Below are 18,858 nucleotides of genomic sequence, written 5' to 3'. Positions count from 1 at the left end.
ATTTTAATTCATGGAAGTAATTTTCCTACATAATTCTGTGACTCCACCCAGCAATCCAAAGAAAAAAAGTCATTGTTGAACCTCTGTTTTTTCATATCTGTAGTTGTTTGGGGAAATATTTAAGTACTGAAAAGTCCCTTCTAATAAAGTATTTCAATGATCAAGAGATTATAGTGATTGCTGGCAAATAAAGGGGAAACTACTTTTCAACCTAGATCTTAATGCTTTTGTAGTAGCAAAACCAGTTGTATAGATTAAGTTCATTTATTGACTCAGCAGTCAAGTTCATTCAGGTTTAATTGTATTTGTTTCTGAACTCAGATTTTATTGGGGGCTTTTTTTAGTGCAGGTGTCTTGACATTACATTGAAGTGGTTCATTTTATTAAGCAGTAGTTTAACAACACTTCTGTGCATTTCAAATATTTGAGTCTTTCCTTCCTCTTTTTGTTTTCCCCATGACATTCAATATCTCTGCCAAATCAGCATAATGACTTAGGTAAACTTTCTCTGATTAAGTATGTGAGAAAATTTATGTGTGAAGTTCAGAGAGTCTTGGTTGTGCCAATCTTGATTTTATGTCTGGAAATACTGGTTTTTTACATTAAACAAAAGATATATCATACTTTTCCCAGTATATACTGGGAGTACATCTTGCAGCATTGAAAATAGTCAAGCTGTTATAGAAAAAAAGGAATGTGGTTTAATTAAACAGAAACTTATTATCTTACCTGGCAGCTACCCAGCAGCAAGCATTATATGTGAAAATCCATTTAATCTGTTGAACCCAGCCTTATGCTGGGAACTCACTATCAAGATTAAAGAAGAGTGAGAAAAGATCTTATTTCATCTTAACCTTCTCCATGATTTCATGGATCATGCTTCCAGGCAACTCCTTTTTAAAACCAACTCCTTTTACAGAGTGAGTTATGAAGTTAAAAATTAGGCATGAGTATGAATGCAGAGATCCCTGTGATGCACTGTGAAAACTTGTACACATTTTTAAAACAATGATAAGGGATACCATAAAAAGCCTGGTTGCTTTTGTGTTCCACTTGCATTTCAAATGTGAGAAAACCAAAACTTTAAGATATGAATCTTAAAAGAGACAGATTTTTTCCTTTTTCTGCTATTCAGGTTTATAGGAAAAGTATTCATATATCCTGCTGAAACCCCCTAAATATGTTGATGCCTGTTTTCTGCTTTTTCCTCTGGGAAGAGAAATCTTGCAGTGGTTTCTTTTCTCATTGTTGTCTAGTGACTGCTGTACAGGCAACCAATGTGATATAACCCCTTTCATAAATTTGATCCAATTCAGTACGAAACCCCAACAAAACAAAGAAAAACCTATCCAAACCCACAAATGTAGAAAACTTCAACACGTTCCCCACACCCCCATCCTTAAAACTTTTTATATGTCTTGAATAAGAAACCTTGTTTTCATGCATTTAGAGATGAAATTTGATTTACATCCTTAAATTTGACTCCAACAGGAAGTGAATGAAGTGAAGCTTTTAATTTCAAGCTAAATGTTGCCTGGAAAATTTGAACCTACCTGAATTGTAGAATATAGTTATGGGTTTAACTTGTTGTTTATGCTAGAAACTGGTGAACTACTTACCAGATCATTGCAGTGAAACAGATTGAATCAAGGTGCTGCAAGGAATGAAGGAGGACTAGGAGAGGGGCTGCCCTAATTTTGCAGCCTGGATTTGCCAGCCAGTCTTAGCTATTGTAACTGACTTCTGTGCAAAAGTATTATTGATTTCATATTTTATTGTTCTTACAGTAAGAAAAGTCCTGTCTCAATCCCTCTTCTTCAATATGAGGTAGGTTGTTCTTATTCAAGGTCTGATTAAGGTTTTTTCCATGATGGGCTTTATTTTCCATCACCCTTTCTCTTCATAGATGACTGCCCTCAGCAGTATGGAGAATAGCTTTTCTATCAGTCTGATGGTGCTGGCTAGCTTACAGGTTTTATGAAGGAAGGAAAGGCAGCCTCTTTCTGTCTTCTAGAAGGAATGGTGCTTAGGAGAAATCAGGGTGAGGGAGGGATGCAGTGAGTTCACAACTGTTAGGCTAAGGAAGGTCTTGTCTTGATTTCTTGCTCCTTTTTGGTTGGATGCCCTCCAGTTGTGTAGTGTGCTCCCTTGGTGACACCTTCATAAACATCAGGAGCTTACCTGGTGGGTAGAGTTGCCTTTTTGTTTGTTCTATGCCCATTTGGTCTGTGAAGCATTTCCCAGGAGCCCTACCTTAGGTTTCAACTTCTTCCCATGCACCATATGGAAAATTTGGTAAGACATCCCCATTTCCATATGTCTTGATTTCCAGAAGTACTGCTTTGAGATACATTATTCTTTTGAGCAAATCTAAATTGGGAATTGAAGCTGTAGAACCCTAGGGAATAATGCCTGAAGGGAAGTTAAAGGTGAGACTACAAACCAGGCTGGTTTCAGAGATGTAAGAGCAGAAGATCAAAAATCACTTTCTTCCCTATGGTGCAGTAGTTTCTACATGTCCTTACAGACCCAATTAAAATAACATTTGATTAAAATGAGTACAACAAAGCACAGTTTTAAGTGGTACTATATCTCTGGATAAATTGAAAAACCACCAAAATTTAATTATATGTTAAAGATTAAAGAGTACTTTCTGGTATTAGTTATATTACAGTTTCTCTGGTGTATAAGCAGTAGGGCAATTTAATGTAAAATTAAAAATCTTGGGACAGCAGCATCTCTCTCAATTCAAATTAGCATGTCTGAGAAAATAATTTTGGCCTTTAATGTTGATTTATAGCAATTTTTCATTCTTCATGTGCTGAAATCCCAAACTGTTATGGTAATATGGCTGTATCACCTGCAGTTGTTGCTTGAGAGTACAGTGAGCAGTCCTTTGTATTTTCTTCGAAGGATCAATATTTCAAGATGTGTGAAGGGTCTAACTGACAAGGTGCCTTGATACACTGTTATTCTAACTATGACTGGATTGACTGAAAATTGCCTCAAAGAGTGAGGTAATTTACAAAAGCTATAAAGCACAGCCAAGTGTTTGAAGTAATCAAAGCTAATGAGGAGTGATTTATTTTCACTTATTTAAATGTCTTGCCTTCACTATTACAGTTTCTCAAGTTTTTCTTTCAGAAATGCTCATATTTAATACTGCATTTACATGAAAAAGGTTTATTAAATGTTACAATTGCAAAAAAATTAGAGCTGGCGAAAAATGAAATAATTTTTAATACTTGTGCTATGAGAAATTGCTTTTATTGTACCCATGTAATTTGAGAAGAAATTTGGTTTTCATTTTTTGTGTATGTCTAGAAATTGAGCAAATAACCTGGCTTAGGAAAAAATGGTAGTTTGGAAAGAAGATGGATACATAATTATAAACCATGCCTTTCATGAAATAGGAATTCAGTTCATTTCAGTACTACCCTGTTTGTCTGCCTAGATATATTGTCATAACAAGCAGATATTACTTTGGAAGCCTCATTGTGTAATACGAATATTATATATGTATATATGTAAACAAGCTATTTTTTATTTTTGAGTCATTAAATGTAGTAATTCTCTAGTGTGGATAAAATATTATGCTTATCATTCTGCTAGTACAAATTTACAGGTTGGTTTACAAGTTGTGTAGTGAAGTGCTTTTGCTGTACTAATGACAGAATTCAGGAATTTTTTCTTTTGTTATTTTGGGATTTTGTATTGTGTTTTCCTCTTGCAATTCTGTTTTTCCTTTACCTTGAAGAATCTTTCTTTAATTCAATATTTAATATTATTCTGTGGGAGGTTATCATATATGCTTAAAATAGTAGTTATATAATGAGAGAGAGACTACTTCTAATGGAAAAAAAGCTTTTTATCATCCATTGGTGTGACTGTGCAGAACTGTGATGAGCATAATTGACACAGAAAAAAATACTGTTCTTTCAATGTGTGCTGTTTGCATTTGAGATTTTGGTGTAGAGGATAAATTAGTTTTAAAAAGTCAAAGAAAACAGTAGTGAACATGGCAATATGAAAGAATTTCCTCAGTGGTAATATGAATGTGAAATTCAAATTATTCTGAGAACAATGTAAGTTTTTTACATCAAAATATAATGTTTACTTACATAGTAGAAATCCTGTGTAAAAATTTTTGTTTCATTAATGAATAGTGTAGACATACAAAAAAAAAAAGAAAAAATGTTCCTAGTTAGGGAACAAACTGGATTAACTTCTTGATGAATAAATGAGTTCTTTTACCCTTAAGGTTTAAATTAATGATTTTATAAAGGGCATACTCAGACTTCAGTTATTTGCTTTGTTCTATTCTGTTTGCTTAAATTGCACCTGAAATTACATTATTTCAGTGCTGCTAAATGCCTTCTCTGATTCTTTCAAATGGGAAATTGAAAATATTCTTAAAATACAAAATATATTTCAAATGAAAGAGCAACAGCATAGAACTGTAGGTTAGCACATCCAATTTAGGTTTCAGTTTTTTAGTGACATTTTAATACTCTATTAGAAGTGTAAGATTTATTGTGAGAATTAAGCCGCTGGGTTTTATTTTTGATACATTAAACTAAAAAATACATTCATTTAAAAGCCATACTAATCCTTTAACATCATAATTGCAGAAAAATTGTTCACATTTACATAAATGTGAAATGCATAAGAATAGATATATATTTATATTTTTGAATAAGTTCTCTTTTATTCATCTTTGATAATGAAGATACAAAAAAATGGGTGGAGAACAGAAAATTAACAGAATCTGCTACAGTAAAAATAGAACACATCTTAATCAAACCAAGATTTAATTAAGCCAGTCACAGATTTGATTGAATAACTCTAGCAAAATGAAGGATAAATCTTAAAAATATATATTTTAGTAAATTATATCTGTTATTTGAGGTCTTCCCACTAAAATGACATAACATCATGGGTATGTCCATTTGACAGATATGGTTTAATAGCCAGCATCAGTAAAACTGGCTAAAATTACATAGTTTGGTTTAGACAAGAAGAAAAAGATAGTAATAAATGGAAAGAATTCTGGAAGACTCCGGGGGGGAAGTAATAACAGGTACAATGCTGTTTCATCCAAAATGTCATCTGGGCTTCTGAAAGTTTGATCCAAGGTACTTACCCTGCTCTAAACTGAAAATGTTCTTTGTTACAGAATAATAGTATCACAGAATGCTTTAGGTTGGAAAAGACCTCCAAGATCATCACATGCAGCCATTAAGACAGCACTGTCAAATCTGCCACCAAACTATGTCCCAAAATGCCACATATGCACATCTTTTAAATACCTCCAGGCATGGTGATTAAGCCACTTCTCTGGGCAATCTATTCCAGTGTTGACCGCCCTTTCAGTGAAGAAATGTTTTCTAATACCCAATCTAAAACTCCCCTGGCACAATTTGAGGCAGTTTCCTCTTGTCCTACCTCGTGTTACTTGGGAGAAGAGGCCAACTTCCACCTTGTTACAACCTTCTTTCATGAGGTCCCACTTTAGCCTGCTTTTCTCCAGGCTAAACAGACCCAGCTCTCTCTGTTGCTTCTCATCATATGTGTGCTCCAGACCCTTCACCAGCCTCATTGCCCTTCTCTGGATACTCTCCAGCACCTCAATGTCTTGCTTGTAGTGAGGGACCCCAAACTGAACACAGGATTCAAGGTGTAGCTTCAGCAGGGCTGAGTACAGGGGGACAGTCACCCGAGCATAGTGACCTGGTTATAAAATGTACCACAATATTGGTGTACCTGCAAACAAATTATAAGTGAGTTCATACGTAGGTCTCACATAATTCTGTTGGAAGCAATGACAGCAGGAATCAGTGATGTATAAAGCAGGAACAGACTTGTTTTGCACAGCTATAATCATTGTGAACAATATCATTCTTTCTTTTAAAGAGAAAGGCAAGAGTATTTCTGTAGTGTTGAAGTATTTGTTTCAGAGTTCTCTGTTCATTTCAGTTTTTAATGTTGGGCAGATAACAGATGCAATTTTAAGTCCTGTAACAATTATTTAAATTAAGTGAGCAAGCAGGCCAACTTTTACCTGTTAAATAGGTGTTGCACATAGGTGGCTAGTCCCCAACCCTATCACCAAGAAATGTACCCAGGGCAGCTAGCTGGAGTTTGTACAGTTTGTTCCCTCTGTGCTGTTTACCCTCCTTTGTTCATGTGCTTGTTAGGGTTTTTTTATATCTGACAGGATGCCTTAGTCCTCAGTTTCTGGCAATATCCCTATTCTGAGTGACCTTCTCTTTAGGATAACTATTCCAGCATTTCATGCTAATATTACTTCTCCACTACTTCCCTAAGGGAGGAGTTGCTCTGTCTGTGAATCAGATTCTGCTCTTTTGCACAGAATGGTTTTCTCAAGAATATCTCCAGGATTGCAGGAATATCTGGACAGTAAGTGCTTTGGGGGTTAGCTGTAAGGATACAAAGAAGATAATTAACAAGTGTAATACAGAGTGTATTACCTTTTCCTTAGGTAGCTCTCTGAAGCCCCTTCTCTAAATTCTGATGGGTAGAAAAAAATTAGAAAAATTGAAAAAAAAAAAATCAGTTTCATCATATCTCCCATGTAAAGAAATCAGGGAGTATTTCAGCTGAGCATCCTCTTTGCATATTTACAAGTAACTGAACTGGGAGTCTTCACTCAGAGTAACAGTGCATTTTCCTGCTGCCCACTTAGTTTTCCTACTGGTTCTGTTTGCACACTATGGTATGGCTGTCAAAGCAGGCTGATGATACATTGATTTTTTTTCTCTTAAGCACTGTTTTGTTCTACAGCAAATCCTTTCAGAGGGAAAGAGATGGGATACTTGTAAAATAGTTGTCTTGTTGAAGTTTGTGCTGAATTTTTTGTACTTAATGAGCATGAGATTATTTGCGTGCTCTAAAAGTGTCAAAGCATGAAGAGCTATCCTAATGATACCATCATCTAGGTGCCTGTTTTTACCATCCATGAGCTGTAAAAATGTGTTTCCCTAGTTTTTCTCTCACTTACTCTGAATTCTTTCTAACTTGCAGAGACTTTTAGTGATCAGGAGAATTTTTTCCTCTCCTTGATCACCATATTTAGTGATGCACTTCAAACCAAAATAACTCTCTCTAAACTGACGCAAGTTATGTTTTCACTCCATCTTTTGTAAACTCATGGTCTTCAGCAGGTTTGCAAAGTTACACTCAATTCAAACACCTCAACCAAGTCTTTGAAAGACGGTAAAGTATGTAGACATATGTAAGAGATGAAGTGTATTTGTTCAGGCTGTCGTGACTCTAAAGGACTACTGAAATAGATGTCACTAAACCATCAGTTTTATGCTCAGTTCCATCATTTTTGTGTGAGGTGATTAAAAAGGTAAAAGAATCCAATCAAGAATTTAGGACACCAGGAAGGACCCAAGCAAGACTGAGTCATTTGTTTAAATTTGCAGTGCAGAAGTGCTGTTCAGATGCTGGTTGACTCTGGAGGCATCTAAACTTACCAGGCTTACTAGGCTTACCTAGCTATTTGAGGGCTATCCACAGCTTTGCTTTGCCATGTCTATAGTCATCCCAGCCAAAGCAGTTTATAATTTAAGCTGAGCAGGATCTAAAAAGTAAGTGCTGCTCTGTTTAAATCCTCAAAAGGGCCAAATCCAATCTAGCTCTTCAGGGAATATTTAAGACAACTGTAAAAGGACAGATTAGCTTTGCTTCAGTGTTTTAAAAATTGACTAAGTGGCTGCTTAAAGGATTCAAGTCTGTGACACATGACTGAGTTTACAGGCTTACCTGCAGCCCTAAATTAGATATTTGACCTCCATGCTTAGTTTTTTGGGGGCTTTTTCCTACAGTTTTTGGTGCTCATAGGCTGTATTTCTTGAGCAGACTTGAAATTTTTAAGGACCCTCTACCTCTGTTTTTTTTAGCTGTATCACAGTGTTCATAATAATTTACCAAAGCGATCCAGTTAGCAGCTATGAAATTTTAGGGCTTAGGAGAGACCAACTCAAACCCTGCTCAGTCCTATCAGGGCCAGAGGAGTCACCTTGTCTGAGGATGCATCAGCTGTGTGAGTGTCTGATGACCTGGTAAAAGTGCAGTTCAGTGGCAGTGGAATATGGGTGGATACTTGAAGCAGTTCTCTGTTGCTGGTTCTGAAATTGATACTGAAGTTATGCTGGAAGCATTGGATCTCTTTGTGCTGGGGCTATGCAGATGTACAGTCAGTACTTGTGTACTTGTACTTGTGTTGAAAGAGCTTCTGTTCTTATGGCAGATGTGTTGGTCATTACCATGGTGGAGACAAACAGGCAAATACTTCGTGTTTTTAATAGGACCAAGTCTTAGGAACAGAAACAGGGTCAGCACTGTTTTCTGATGTTGTTATATTATTTCAAGTAATATGATGATTTGGAAGAAAAATTAGGATGCATTATATTAGGATGAAAAGCTTCTTTAGTCATAGTAACCATTAGTAGATATTGAATAATATGTGTTGAAGAGACATAATTTTATGTCATTCAGCAAGTCTAAGTGTGATGGGCCTACCAGTGACCTCCAGAGGAGCTAGTGGGGAAGATATCTGGTTCACAGGTTTTCATTTTTAATATGTTCCTTAAGACTGGAAGAAAGCTGGTGTTCTGCCCAGATTCAGAATAGACAAGCAGATTGAGCAGGGTAAATATAGCCTGATATAAATTACAGTGAACATATGGAAAAAGCTGATTGGGGACTCAGCTGATAGGGAATTAAAGGCCTTGAGTAAAATTGATTCTGCTCAGAGTTTTATGGAAAGTAGGGCTTGTAAAACAAATGATTGACAAAAACTTTATTTTAGTCTTTTAATATCTGGTAAAATTGCAAGTTTAGTAAGATGATGGTGTCAATGTAAAAGCCTTTCAAAATCATTTGACTTATTGCCACCAATTAATAAAAACATGAGTTGAACTATGTAACAAAACAGACCAGACTTTGATGAATAACAAACCAGTTGCCAGGTCTTAATATAGGATTTCAATAAAGAAGTTTCAAGGACTGTGTGACTTTCCCATAGTGGAAAACTGAGACTGAGTATCAAGAGACTCAAATTGTGTCTGGATTGTGGAAGGGAAGGAGGCCACTATGAATGCTTAAGTACATTCTCAGGGCCAAAACAGTAATGCTCAGTGTCGTGGCAGTTCACAAATGGAACCAACCAGGCTGATGATTTTTTGCTGTATATAAAATTGCTGAGAACATTTAGAGTGAGGCATCTGCCTTTGTCAAAATAGCTTGAAAATGTCCAAGTGCATATAGACATCTAACTCTAATAAGTACCTGAAGTGAAGGAGCTGAATTTGTCCTGAGAAGATCTTGTTGAATTCAGGAGTTCTGTCTGCATAGTTTCTTTTTCATCCAGTTCTCTTTAAATGGATGTCCCTATAACACATACAGTATAGCCAAATCCAAAGCAATGCGCTTAAGCTTCATAAACAGGAGATCACAGAAGATGATTAGTATTCCCTGATGACTTTAAAGGATAGATTTATAGGAGATTGTGACAAATTAAAAACTTGGAGGAAAGCAGTGTGGTGTTTTGCAGGGTTCTAGAGGATGAGAAATAGTTCTTATTTGGTGCTTTTAGAACATTTAAAAAATATTTTTATTGATGCCTCTATTGGGACACTCTAAAGCTATGTGTCCTATGGTAAGTAGAATAAAATCAGCTACCTGGAAGGAGACCACAACTTGGATAATTTACATCTAATAGGTAAGAGATGGATGGGGAAAGCAAACCAGTGGGGACTGAATTGACTATGAGATTTTTCAAGAGAAAAATTTTGAAACACATATTTGGCTGTTTAGTCATGTCATGTCATGCTACTTCCATAGAAAAATTTTAAATTATTCTTGTTATATAGCATTATTGTTTCTAGTAGTGCTGTGTCCATGCTGCTTAGGTAGAGCAACACTAAGTGCATTGTTACCTGTTTCTATTTGAAAGATTTTAATTAAGTTATTGTTACAAATTAACATTTTTATGTGACTTATTATTGCAAGTACTAGATAATCTAAAAAAGAAGTGTGAAATTTGAAACCATTTGTTCAAAAATATTTTAAATCATTTTATTAATACTTGCATATTTAACATAGTTGTGTAAAACACGTAAGTCCTGTAAAGACCTTTCATTAAGTGATAGGGGTATTGCAGTTATCCTCAAAAGCAAGCATATTGTGCTTTTTGATTATAATCTTCAATCCTTTTTTAATGTACAAATCATTAAATACATTTATGCCATTTGAAATTGCTTTTCATGTTTCTGTGGATATAAAACTGCTATGAAACAGATTTCCTTGAAAACTGTTAATTTTTCCTATATTCTAATCACTGTCTTTCACTGTGAAGAAAAATCCAGGCATTAGACAAATGAAGCAGAGGAAGTTTTTTGCTAAGTAATAATTTTTTTCTACTCTGCAGTGTCTAACTTGTTCTGCATTAATTCAATCATGTCTATATGGAAAAGAATGTTTTTTCTTCCTAATATATATTAAATATTCCAGTTGTTCTGTCTTGCACTTTAATAACCTTTCACACTTCTTACACTGACCTTGGATTCCATTCACATATCTAAAGACCTTTTTGTCTTAAAAGTAATGTAATTGAGCAGAAATGCATAATCAGTGATGCATCAAATCTCTGTGAAACAATATTACATTTAGAAAATACTGTCTAACTTTGCACTAGATTGAATTTATGCAAACAAACTTCCTTACTCTCTTACATCCTAAAAAAGAAATATTGCAGCAGCATTTACAAGAAATTAAAAATTACGTATGCTCTTCTGCTGTAGATAGCTAGAGGAAAAATGTGTCCTCTCTGTCATTTGGAGCCTAAATTGACTCAGCTTTGAGGTGTCAATTAATATTCTAATCAGAAATCAGTATTATTCAGTACTGGTAGAGAAGAGTAAAATATCCTCTGTGTGTGGGTGTTTGGTCCTCAGCCATGGATACTGTTCAGTTGTTAAGGCTCCCTTTGGCAGATACTGGCCTGACCCAATCATAATTCTTCTACAGTGCCTGGACACAATTCAGGGAGTATCAGAGTCAGCAGGTAGGATGGATACTCCTTCAAAGGGGAAGGATGTAACCTGTGATATACCAGTGTCTTCTCCTAAGTAGCAAGCAAAAGGACAAGAAGGAACAGTCTCAAATTGGTCCAGGAAGGTTTAGTTTAAATATTAGGAAGAAAATCTTTACTGAAACAGCTATGAAGCACTGGAACAGGCTTCTCAGTGAAGTGGTTGAGTCCTCATCCCTGAAGGTATTTAAACATATGTGGAACATATGTGGAATTTGGCCATGCTGATAGTTAGGCTTGATGATCTTAAAGGTCTTTTTCAACCTTCTGTGATTCAATTCTGTGATTCATTTGCTCTTGAGCTCTTAAAATTGAGATCCTTGTCCCTTTTGATTTGCAAAAGGAATCTTGAATTCTGCCTTTTAAATTATCCCTTCCTTATACATGCTGTTTCTCCTAGCTCCTTCAGTGTTTCTGAAGTATCTGGTTTTGCACTTCATAGCCAAATGGTCCCAGTGAAGAGACCACTGGGAACAAACTGTGTTTTGATCTTCTGCCCTATAATCTACCTCAAGCTTACCTCATGTGCTTTCATTCTTCTCATTGTGAATTTCTGTTTTTCTATTTTTAAAAAGTACTTGTTTTTTTGGGTATTTTTCTAAGTGGTGAAAAGGTTGATGTCTCTCACTTGATCCTGGTTCTTTTGTAATACTTTTGTAATAATAAAACCCTTGCCTTTTGAAATTATACTTTGTGATGAAATACTATTGCACTTGTTTATGCATTTTTATTTACCTCGACTCCTGTTTGCTACCCCATAGCTTCAACCTTTAGTCCATGTTGTTAGTAACAATCAGCATCTCATCAATAAGCACAGAAGACGTGACAAGTGACATTTTGTTAGGTACATAGGAGGTATGGATATATAGAAAATTTTATTTTATACAAATTGTTGGGTAAACTCCTGAATGAACTGTCAAAATATATTTGTTTTCCTATGAAAAGGGTAGGGGAAAACATCTGAGTTACAAGAGCTTGTAAATAAATTATCTGGAGGAAAAGGCAGTCTGCTGTATTAATATTTCAAGTTCGCAATTGAAACCTTTACATTGAACTGCGCTTAGAGGCCTGTCCTTGTTTTGTAGCAGATAATGTTGTGTCAAAGCAATGTTTAGTTCTACACAGCAGCTGTTGTATTCATTCTAAATTATGCCAGATTTAATCTTGAATATATTCAGCAGGAGCACCCAGTCGTGCTGACAAACTTAAAATCATTTTCAGTAATGTTCTATCCAAACCCTTTGGGCACATTGGCTCTCTGAGGCTGAATTCCCATATTATATCCAAACATTCCAGCAGTGGATTCAATAGGTATCCTACTGGAACTTTGCAGTAGCAGAGGTAGACAATATGAGACAATTTCTCAAGAGTATTACTTTACCAATCATTTAAATTGCCCCTGCCTGATTCACTAGTGCTCGTGTATTCATTTGTACTTGTTCAAAGCAAATGCAATTTAATTTTATAGCATTCTCAAATCACTGCAATGCTCATTTTACATGTCAAAAGAACAAGACAATAAAGTGGATAATAAGGTTTTCAGGGTTTTGTAAGGAGAACTGAAATGTTGCATGGGGAAGAAACAATAGAAGTCGAGGTTCACTTGTGGAATATTTCCAAGAGTATCCTGTAAATCCCAGGTCATTGCACAGTGAGGGCACCATGTTAATTGCAGTGATACTGTAATGAGGAGGTGACATAAAGATCAGGAGAACAGTGAGTGAGAACCTCGTTTAACTGAAAAGCAGACAGCTGTAGTTGATGGAATAAAATCAACTTTTCTGGAGAGCACTTCATTGCAGGAAGTTGCTGGAGTGTTCTCAGGCACTCTTGACAGCAGCTCAACTCCGTCCACCTGCTCACTGCAGCAGGAGTGTAGTAAACTGTACGTGCCAAAATGGGATGGAGAAAACACTTCTCACCTTTCTCAGTTCAACCCCCAGCAATTTAGGATGCTCATTTAAAATGTAGGAAAGTTCAATTTATTTTTCTAGGAATATTTTTCATGCATTCCTGCTTCCATTTCATGCATATCTGAACCCCTTATTGAGTATTTTATAAGTAGTCATGGCACTTTTGACTGCTTGTGTAGTTCCAGTTTGTATAAATAATTATGCAAAGGCCAGAACTATGGTGTCTGCTCTTCTGATGTGTTTTACAATTTTTCTGATCTGCCATTGATAAATAATTAGTCATTACATTATAGTTTGCAGTCCTAGAGACTTGCCCTCTTCCATAATACTCCAGTCAGCAGTTCCCAACAACTCCAAGTAGTACATGTCTGGAACTTTAACCTACTGGAATATTCTTATTTTGAAAGAAAAATCTGTTTTATGGATAGTGACAGTAAGAATCAGGGAGTTTGATGTCCTAGGTTAGGATGACAAGCAGAACTCCATGCCTCAATTTTGGTTTCCAATTCCAGTCTCTGCTCAGAGAACTGTATAAAGAGAATGATAATTTACTGCAGCAATTAAGAGGCATAATTTCTTATGTAATGTGAAAATTGAGGGAAATTCTTTCCATAGACTGGTTTAAGTAACTTCAGGAACCACAAACAACTTTTAATTTAACATTCATAAAGAGGCTGCTTCTTTGCAACTTTAACTCCTTGGGGACTGGATAGCATTGTGTTTCATATCTGTAGCCAGAGCTGAGCAAGTGTTCTCTTCAGGGTGAGCTAATTCTGATCACTGTAAACTCTCTGATCCATCTGGCATCTGGGAAGTACTTTCTCAGTGGATGTCCATTTACTGAGAATGCATTGTGTAAGCACTGTTTGGATTTCTAGGGCTGCATGGCTCTTTGTAGGTCACTGGTGATGCTGATGGGGCTTGCAGGCAGCTAGTTTTCACTCCTCCAGCATTCTCAGCTAGAGCTTGGTCCCACATGCAGAAAATAAGGAGGGACCAGACTCATTCTGCATGGCTAATGTGATCTCTCATGCTTGGCTGAGGGGGGAAATCCAGCACATTTCAAGGAACACATTTCCCTTGAGTTTCATTTCCGACAGTTTGTCACATATGAAAGGAGGAGAAGAATGTTTGAGAATATGCTGACAGTTAATTAAATTTTGGTTTCAGGATGGAAATGAAAAAGCATTTTGATGTTATTTATTTTGAGAGGAATCAGATATCCAGAAATAGGAGCCTAGGTACAGTATACATGGTAGCACCTCAGCACCTTCATGAAGACTTGTGTATTCAGTCTACAGCTGTCTTATTAGAAAGAGTTCCAAAGTGGGGAGAAGCTGGGACACCTAACTCAAAGATGCAGAAAGATTCTACAGTTTACTTAGCACGTTCAAGGCTTGACATGTTTTCATTGGAATAAATGCCTAAAATGCCTCTTTCCAAAAATGGTGCAAGGTGCTTGCAGAGAGACCTCTAAGGCTTTTATCTAGTAAATCTACTTCAAAGGACTATTATCTTTAGTATATACTCTTCTTTTAACTACATGGACTGACTGATGCTTTTTCCTTCTTAGGAGAGGCATTTGTATTTCCATTCAATAAGGTTATAGGAGTTCTTCACTAGCTTCCTTAGGAAAGTGTTACAATCTAGATGAGCTAAGAACTTGTTAATTTCTTGGATTTCAGTAGAACACATGGTGTAACTTTTATGCTTGGATATAGCACTTAGACTGCTTGTATTTTGTAATATTATTGAGATGCATGTGATCATTTAGCTCTCCATTGTACCTGCATATCATTTTTTTGTTTTTATTTACCAGGTTTCTTGCCTATACTTACATAACTACTGCAAGCTATCAAGTCTTCTGAAGCTGAAGTTCATTCTTCAAGTGTGATTTACTCAGTACGGATAAAATCATGATGAAAAAGTTGAGCATACCTACAAGCAAAACTTCCCTGGTCCTTTTTCTGTGCCAAATTATTTCTGCACTGGATGTACCTCTTGACTGTAAGTATTAACCTGATAAATAAGTGCAGAATAATGGAAGATTAGTTAAATAATTTCTGTAAGAAGCTGAAGATAACTCCAACATGGTGCTTAAAATAGTGGGTTTGGCCATTCAGTCATGAATGTTTACACTTACTTACTGAAGATTTTCAAAATCTGTGCATATAAAATGAGTTACATTGGTCAGTTGAGGAGGTTTAACACATGATTCTCACAGAATCGTACTTACACTTCAGTGTGCCTTTGTTTGATCAAAATTAAGAAGGGCAGAAAAGCCCTGCTAAAGGCTAATTATTTTTTAAATTAAAATCATATTTATAATTTTCTAAAAATCCCAAGGCAATTCCTAGTTGCTTTAAACAATCACCCTTACCTTCAAGGAAGAGGTTCCCGGGAGCTGATATGAGAGCTAGTAAAAAATTCAAATACATAAAATTCAGACACTCAAAGCATCCTATTTTTTTGATGCAAAAGGGTAAGTAAGGCTCTTAGATTTCTTAAGTAGTACCTGAAAACAGTTAAGAACTTTTTCTTAAAAACATGTTAAAAATGTGCTGAGTTGGGAACTCCAGCTGACATTAACACATGAGGGAACATCTGAAGGAGGAGAAATCCCAATATCTGAAGTTCTTGTCTAGTATATCTTGTCTAGTATAAAATTCTGTTAGTGGGGACCATTGAAGGTAGCACTCCATGCTGAAAAGAAATGGTAGTTGCTGCATTTTATATTCTCAGTAGTTACTTTTATTAAATTGCTCATGTTTCAGATTGATGATTTCTTTCTAAGATAAACACAATCATATTTTCAGAATTCAGTGAACCATGTTGCACCTCTCAGTGACTATTCATTTGTTAAACTAATTACCAGGGGAGAGAACGTTAGGGCTCATGTTTAATTGGCAGATTAATACATCAGTAAACTTGCCTGTGATTCTAATCTGCATGGTTTTCTTTACACCTGTGATTTTGATATTTTCCTTCCTTCCAGAAATGCATGTTTTTCTTTAATAATCCCTGACATACATTGCAAGTGCTTTGGTGACTTTTTTCCCCATGCATTTTACAAGCCTGTCAAACCAATGACCTGTATTTCTGTAACAAAATCAATATATCTGAATCACATCCAACTTGTTGTGTTGTAAATGCTTTTAGAGCAATAAGCTGTGGGTTAAACAAGGCTTTGAAAGTTCGATAAATAAATGAATTTGTTACTTTCAAAACTTAATTTTTCTCTTTAAACGTCTTTGCAGGCTATAAATAGTGTTTTAAATCTATCTTGTAGTTTAGCAACTAATAAAAATTCTGCACCTCTCTAATATTGTTATCTTAAGAGCAAGATTTTGGGTTAAACTTACCAGAAATGCATCAATAGACAAAAATGAATATCCCTTTGGGCTATATCATTTTAATTTTGTACTGAGAATTTATTCTCTTCTACTTCATGCTTAATAACTTTGTGAGGTTTGATAAAGTCACATACTTGAACTTTTAGCCAGAAATTGCATCTAGAATGATGATACTGCTTTCATAAATAATGATGAGAATGGGCTCTAGGAGATCACCACACGGGAAGGACCTAGATTTTTTTTTGAGTCTTCCCTGAATATTCACCATAGAGACCTGCTGAGAAAAACATCCTTGATTAGTTGCATGTTTAGGTTTCATCCAGGTTAGAAATTCCTGTTCATAGCAAGTTCATTAGTTCCTAGTCAGTGTCTCCTCAAGCAGGCAAGGAATGACTGAAAATGTAGGGGACTCAAGGACATTTGGCCTATTGGTAAAGAAACGTGTTTTTGCAAAGCATTGGAAGTGAGCAATAAAGATCTGACAGCTAAGGTGAATTTTTTTATTTAGCTTTTTTTTAAAACCAAAAGGGGTTGCAAGTCTATTGTGTAGAATTTGGTGCTTTTGGCTTTACAAGAGTAATTTTAGCCCGAAGCATTCTCTTTGTTCTTCCACGTGATCATATGGGTGGATTGATTTTGACTGCAGCATGAGGGTAGTGCACTCCATTAATTCTGATTTGCTGCTGTCTCCTCCATGTTAGTGTTTTATGTCCTTGCAAGGCCAAAATCACATAGCATGGTTGCTGTTTAAAAGTCAACACTTCAGGAAAGTTCCTCATACCATGAGCTTTAAGATAAATGTAATAATATCTGACACAATGGAAATTGTGGCTGGAATTTCAGGCATTGCTGCATGGGTTGCAGTGCTGAATGTTTTAAATATTTTCTTTTTAATGGTGACCAATGTACTTGTCAGAGATACTTACCTTCCCTCTCAAAATTGCTAATTTTCTCTTCACTAACAAATGTTTCTCTTTAATCTCCATTTGTCCATTCAACTGCTGATTCTGATGTGGGAATAAAAGCAAAACTTCTAGAAGAATGTAAGTTGCTCTTCACTAAAAATAGGCTGTGTGCTGCTAAAAATTAATACAGATTGTGTTGCAAATTGAATTTGCAGTCCAAAAATGTGTGATTCTGACATTTTGTTGATAATTTGGTTTGCTGTATCTAGATGTTTTGTGCATGCAGTGTTCAGAAAATACTACTGTACATAAAACAACACTGATATTCTGAATAATTTAATTGTCTGATTTTTGATGGTGTGCTATTTGAACATTAACATATTCACTTGATATCAGTATGTGCAGTGTTTTGTTACTACTTTCAGGAGTAAATACATTTGAAAAAAAAAATTATTGGAATGTATGTACTTTTGTACTATTTTTCATATCTGATGTGGACATATTTTTGTATCTACAGTGGATATAGCTATTGAAGTAGACCTCATATTTTCTAGCTTAGCTTTAGTTTATGGATAATTTAATCAATTATAAATGCAGCCCATAACACAGGAGTGGAGATTTCAGGGTTTTGATGTGCATCAGATGAAATATTCTGTGGGTTGGGCAGTGTTTATGTAATTTTCTTTTTCAGAGTGTATTTGCTTTTCCCAAGTAAGCATCTGACATGTACTGACCCTGAGAAATGCCTCTGAAGGGGAAAAGGACTGCCTAAAGAAATAAACAGAAAGGCATCATGTGAAAATGTTGCCTTTCTCTTTCAAGGATTCCTCCCTGTGCAGTGAGGAGCAGAACCTAGTTCTCTGTTGCCTGTTCTGTTCTGCTTAGCTGCTGTGTTTTGTTATGATTCCATGATCTGATTTCTTTTCATTGCTCTTTCTTGCAGGTAAGGGTTTTACAGACAGCTAGCTCTGCCTGTGCAAAGGAGTACTTAATGTGTACTTAAGGAAGACTTAAATAGAAGTCCCAGTTGTAGAATTTTAAATTTCTGGAGTGAGGCATGAGAACACAGCTAATGCTAATGACTGAATTATTTTTTTCTGGTGGCTAGAAATTACCCCAAAGCAGCAGCAAAGGGTATTGCTGAACAGGTGATTTACATCACTTAGGCAGGGATGTTCATGGGCATGCTATTTAACAGGTTTATTTAGGTGACACTAAGCAATAAACATATGAATAATGTTGAGGCAGAAACCTTTCTCACTATCCTAATATCACAAACAGTATTTTTTTTTTTTGCAGAAATGGGCATAGATAATGGTAAAAGGTTATAAATTACTTACAGTAGGTAGACACCAACTGCTTTGTCAAATGAATCGATTTTGTTCTTTGCTACTTGTTTTATAGTACTAGACAAATCACAAATGTTAAATGATTGCTTCTCCTGGGACAGTTCACAAGATTGAGTGTATTTTTAAACAGTCTCTTGAGAGGAATCAGTGCCTTACTTTTCCTACATGTTTTCTTTATTTGGAAACTAGACAATATTTTTGTTGTTTTTAACAGAG

At 35.7% G+C, this 18,858-nt stretch overlaps 1 protein-coding gene across 15 annotated transcripts in view; it reads left to right on the top strand.

The window, feature by feature from the left end:
* The window catches only part of NRCAM (neuronal cell adhesion molecule), a 139,989-nt gene that overhangs the window by 61,108 nt on the left and 60,023 nt on the right, over nucleotides 1-18,858 (top strand). For 13 of the 15 annotated variants that reach the window (XM_079303356.1, XM_079303351.1, XM_079303364.1 and 10 more), the window contains one exon: nucleotides 14,855-15,042. In XM_079303356.1, the coding sequence (XP_079159482.1) occupies nucleotides 14,952-15,042 (91 nt within the window). In that variant the 5' untranslated portion in view covers nucleotides 14,855-14,951. Of the gene's footprint in view, nucleotides 1-2,913; nucleotides 3,018-14,854; nucleotides 15,043-18,858 lie in introns of all 15 variants that reach the window. The other 2 variants (XM_079303352.1, XM_079303363.1) reach the window with 1 other exon arrangement.

Source organism: Erithacus rubecula, assembly GCF_903797595.1.
Source record: "Erithacus rubecula genome assembly, chromosome: 4".
NCBI lineage: Eukaryota > Metazoa > Chordata > Aves > Passeriformes > Muscicapidae > Erithacus > Erithacus rubecula.
The sequence above is the reverse complement of the archived record's forward strand: the minus strand, read 5'-3'. Positions and strand labels throughout refer to the sequence as shown.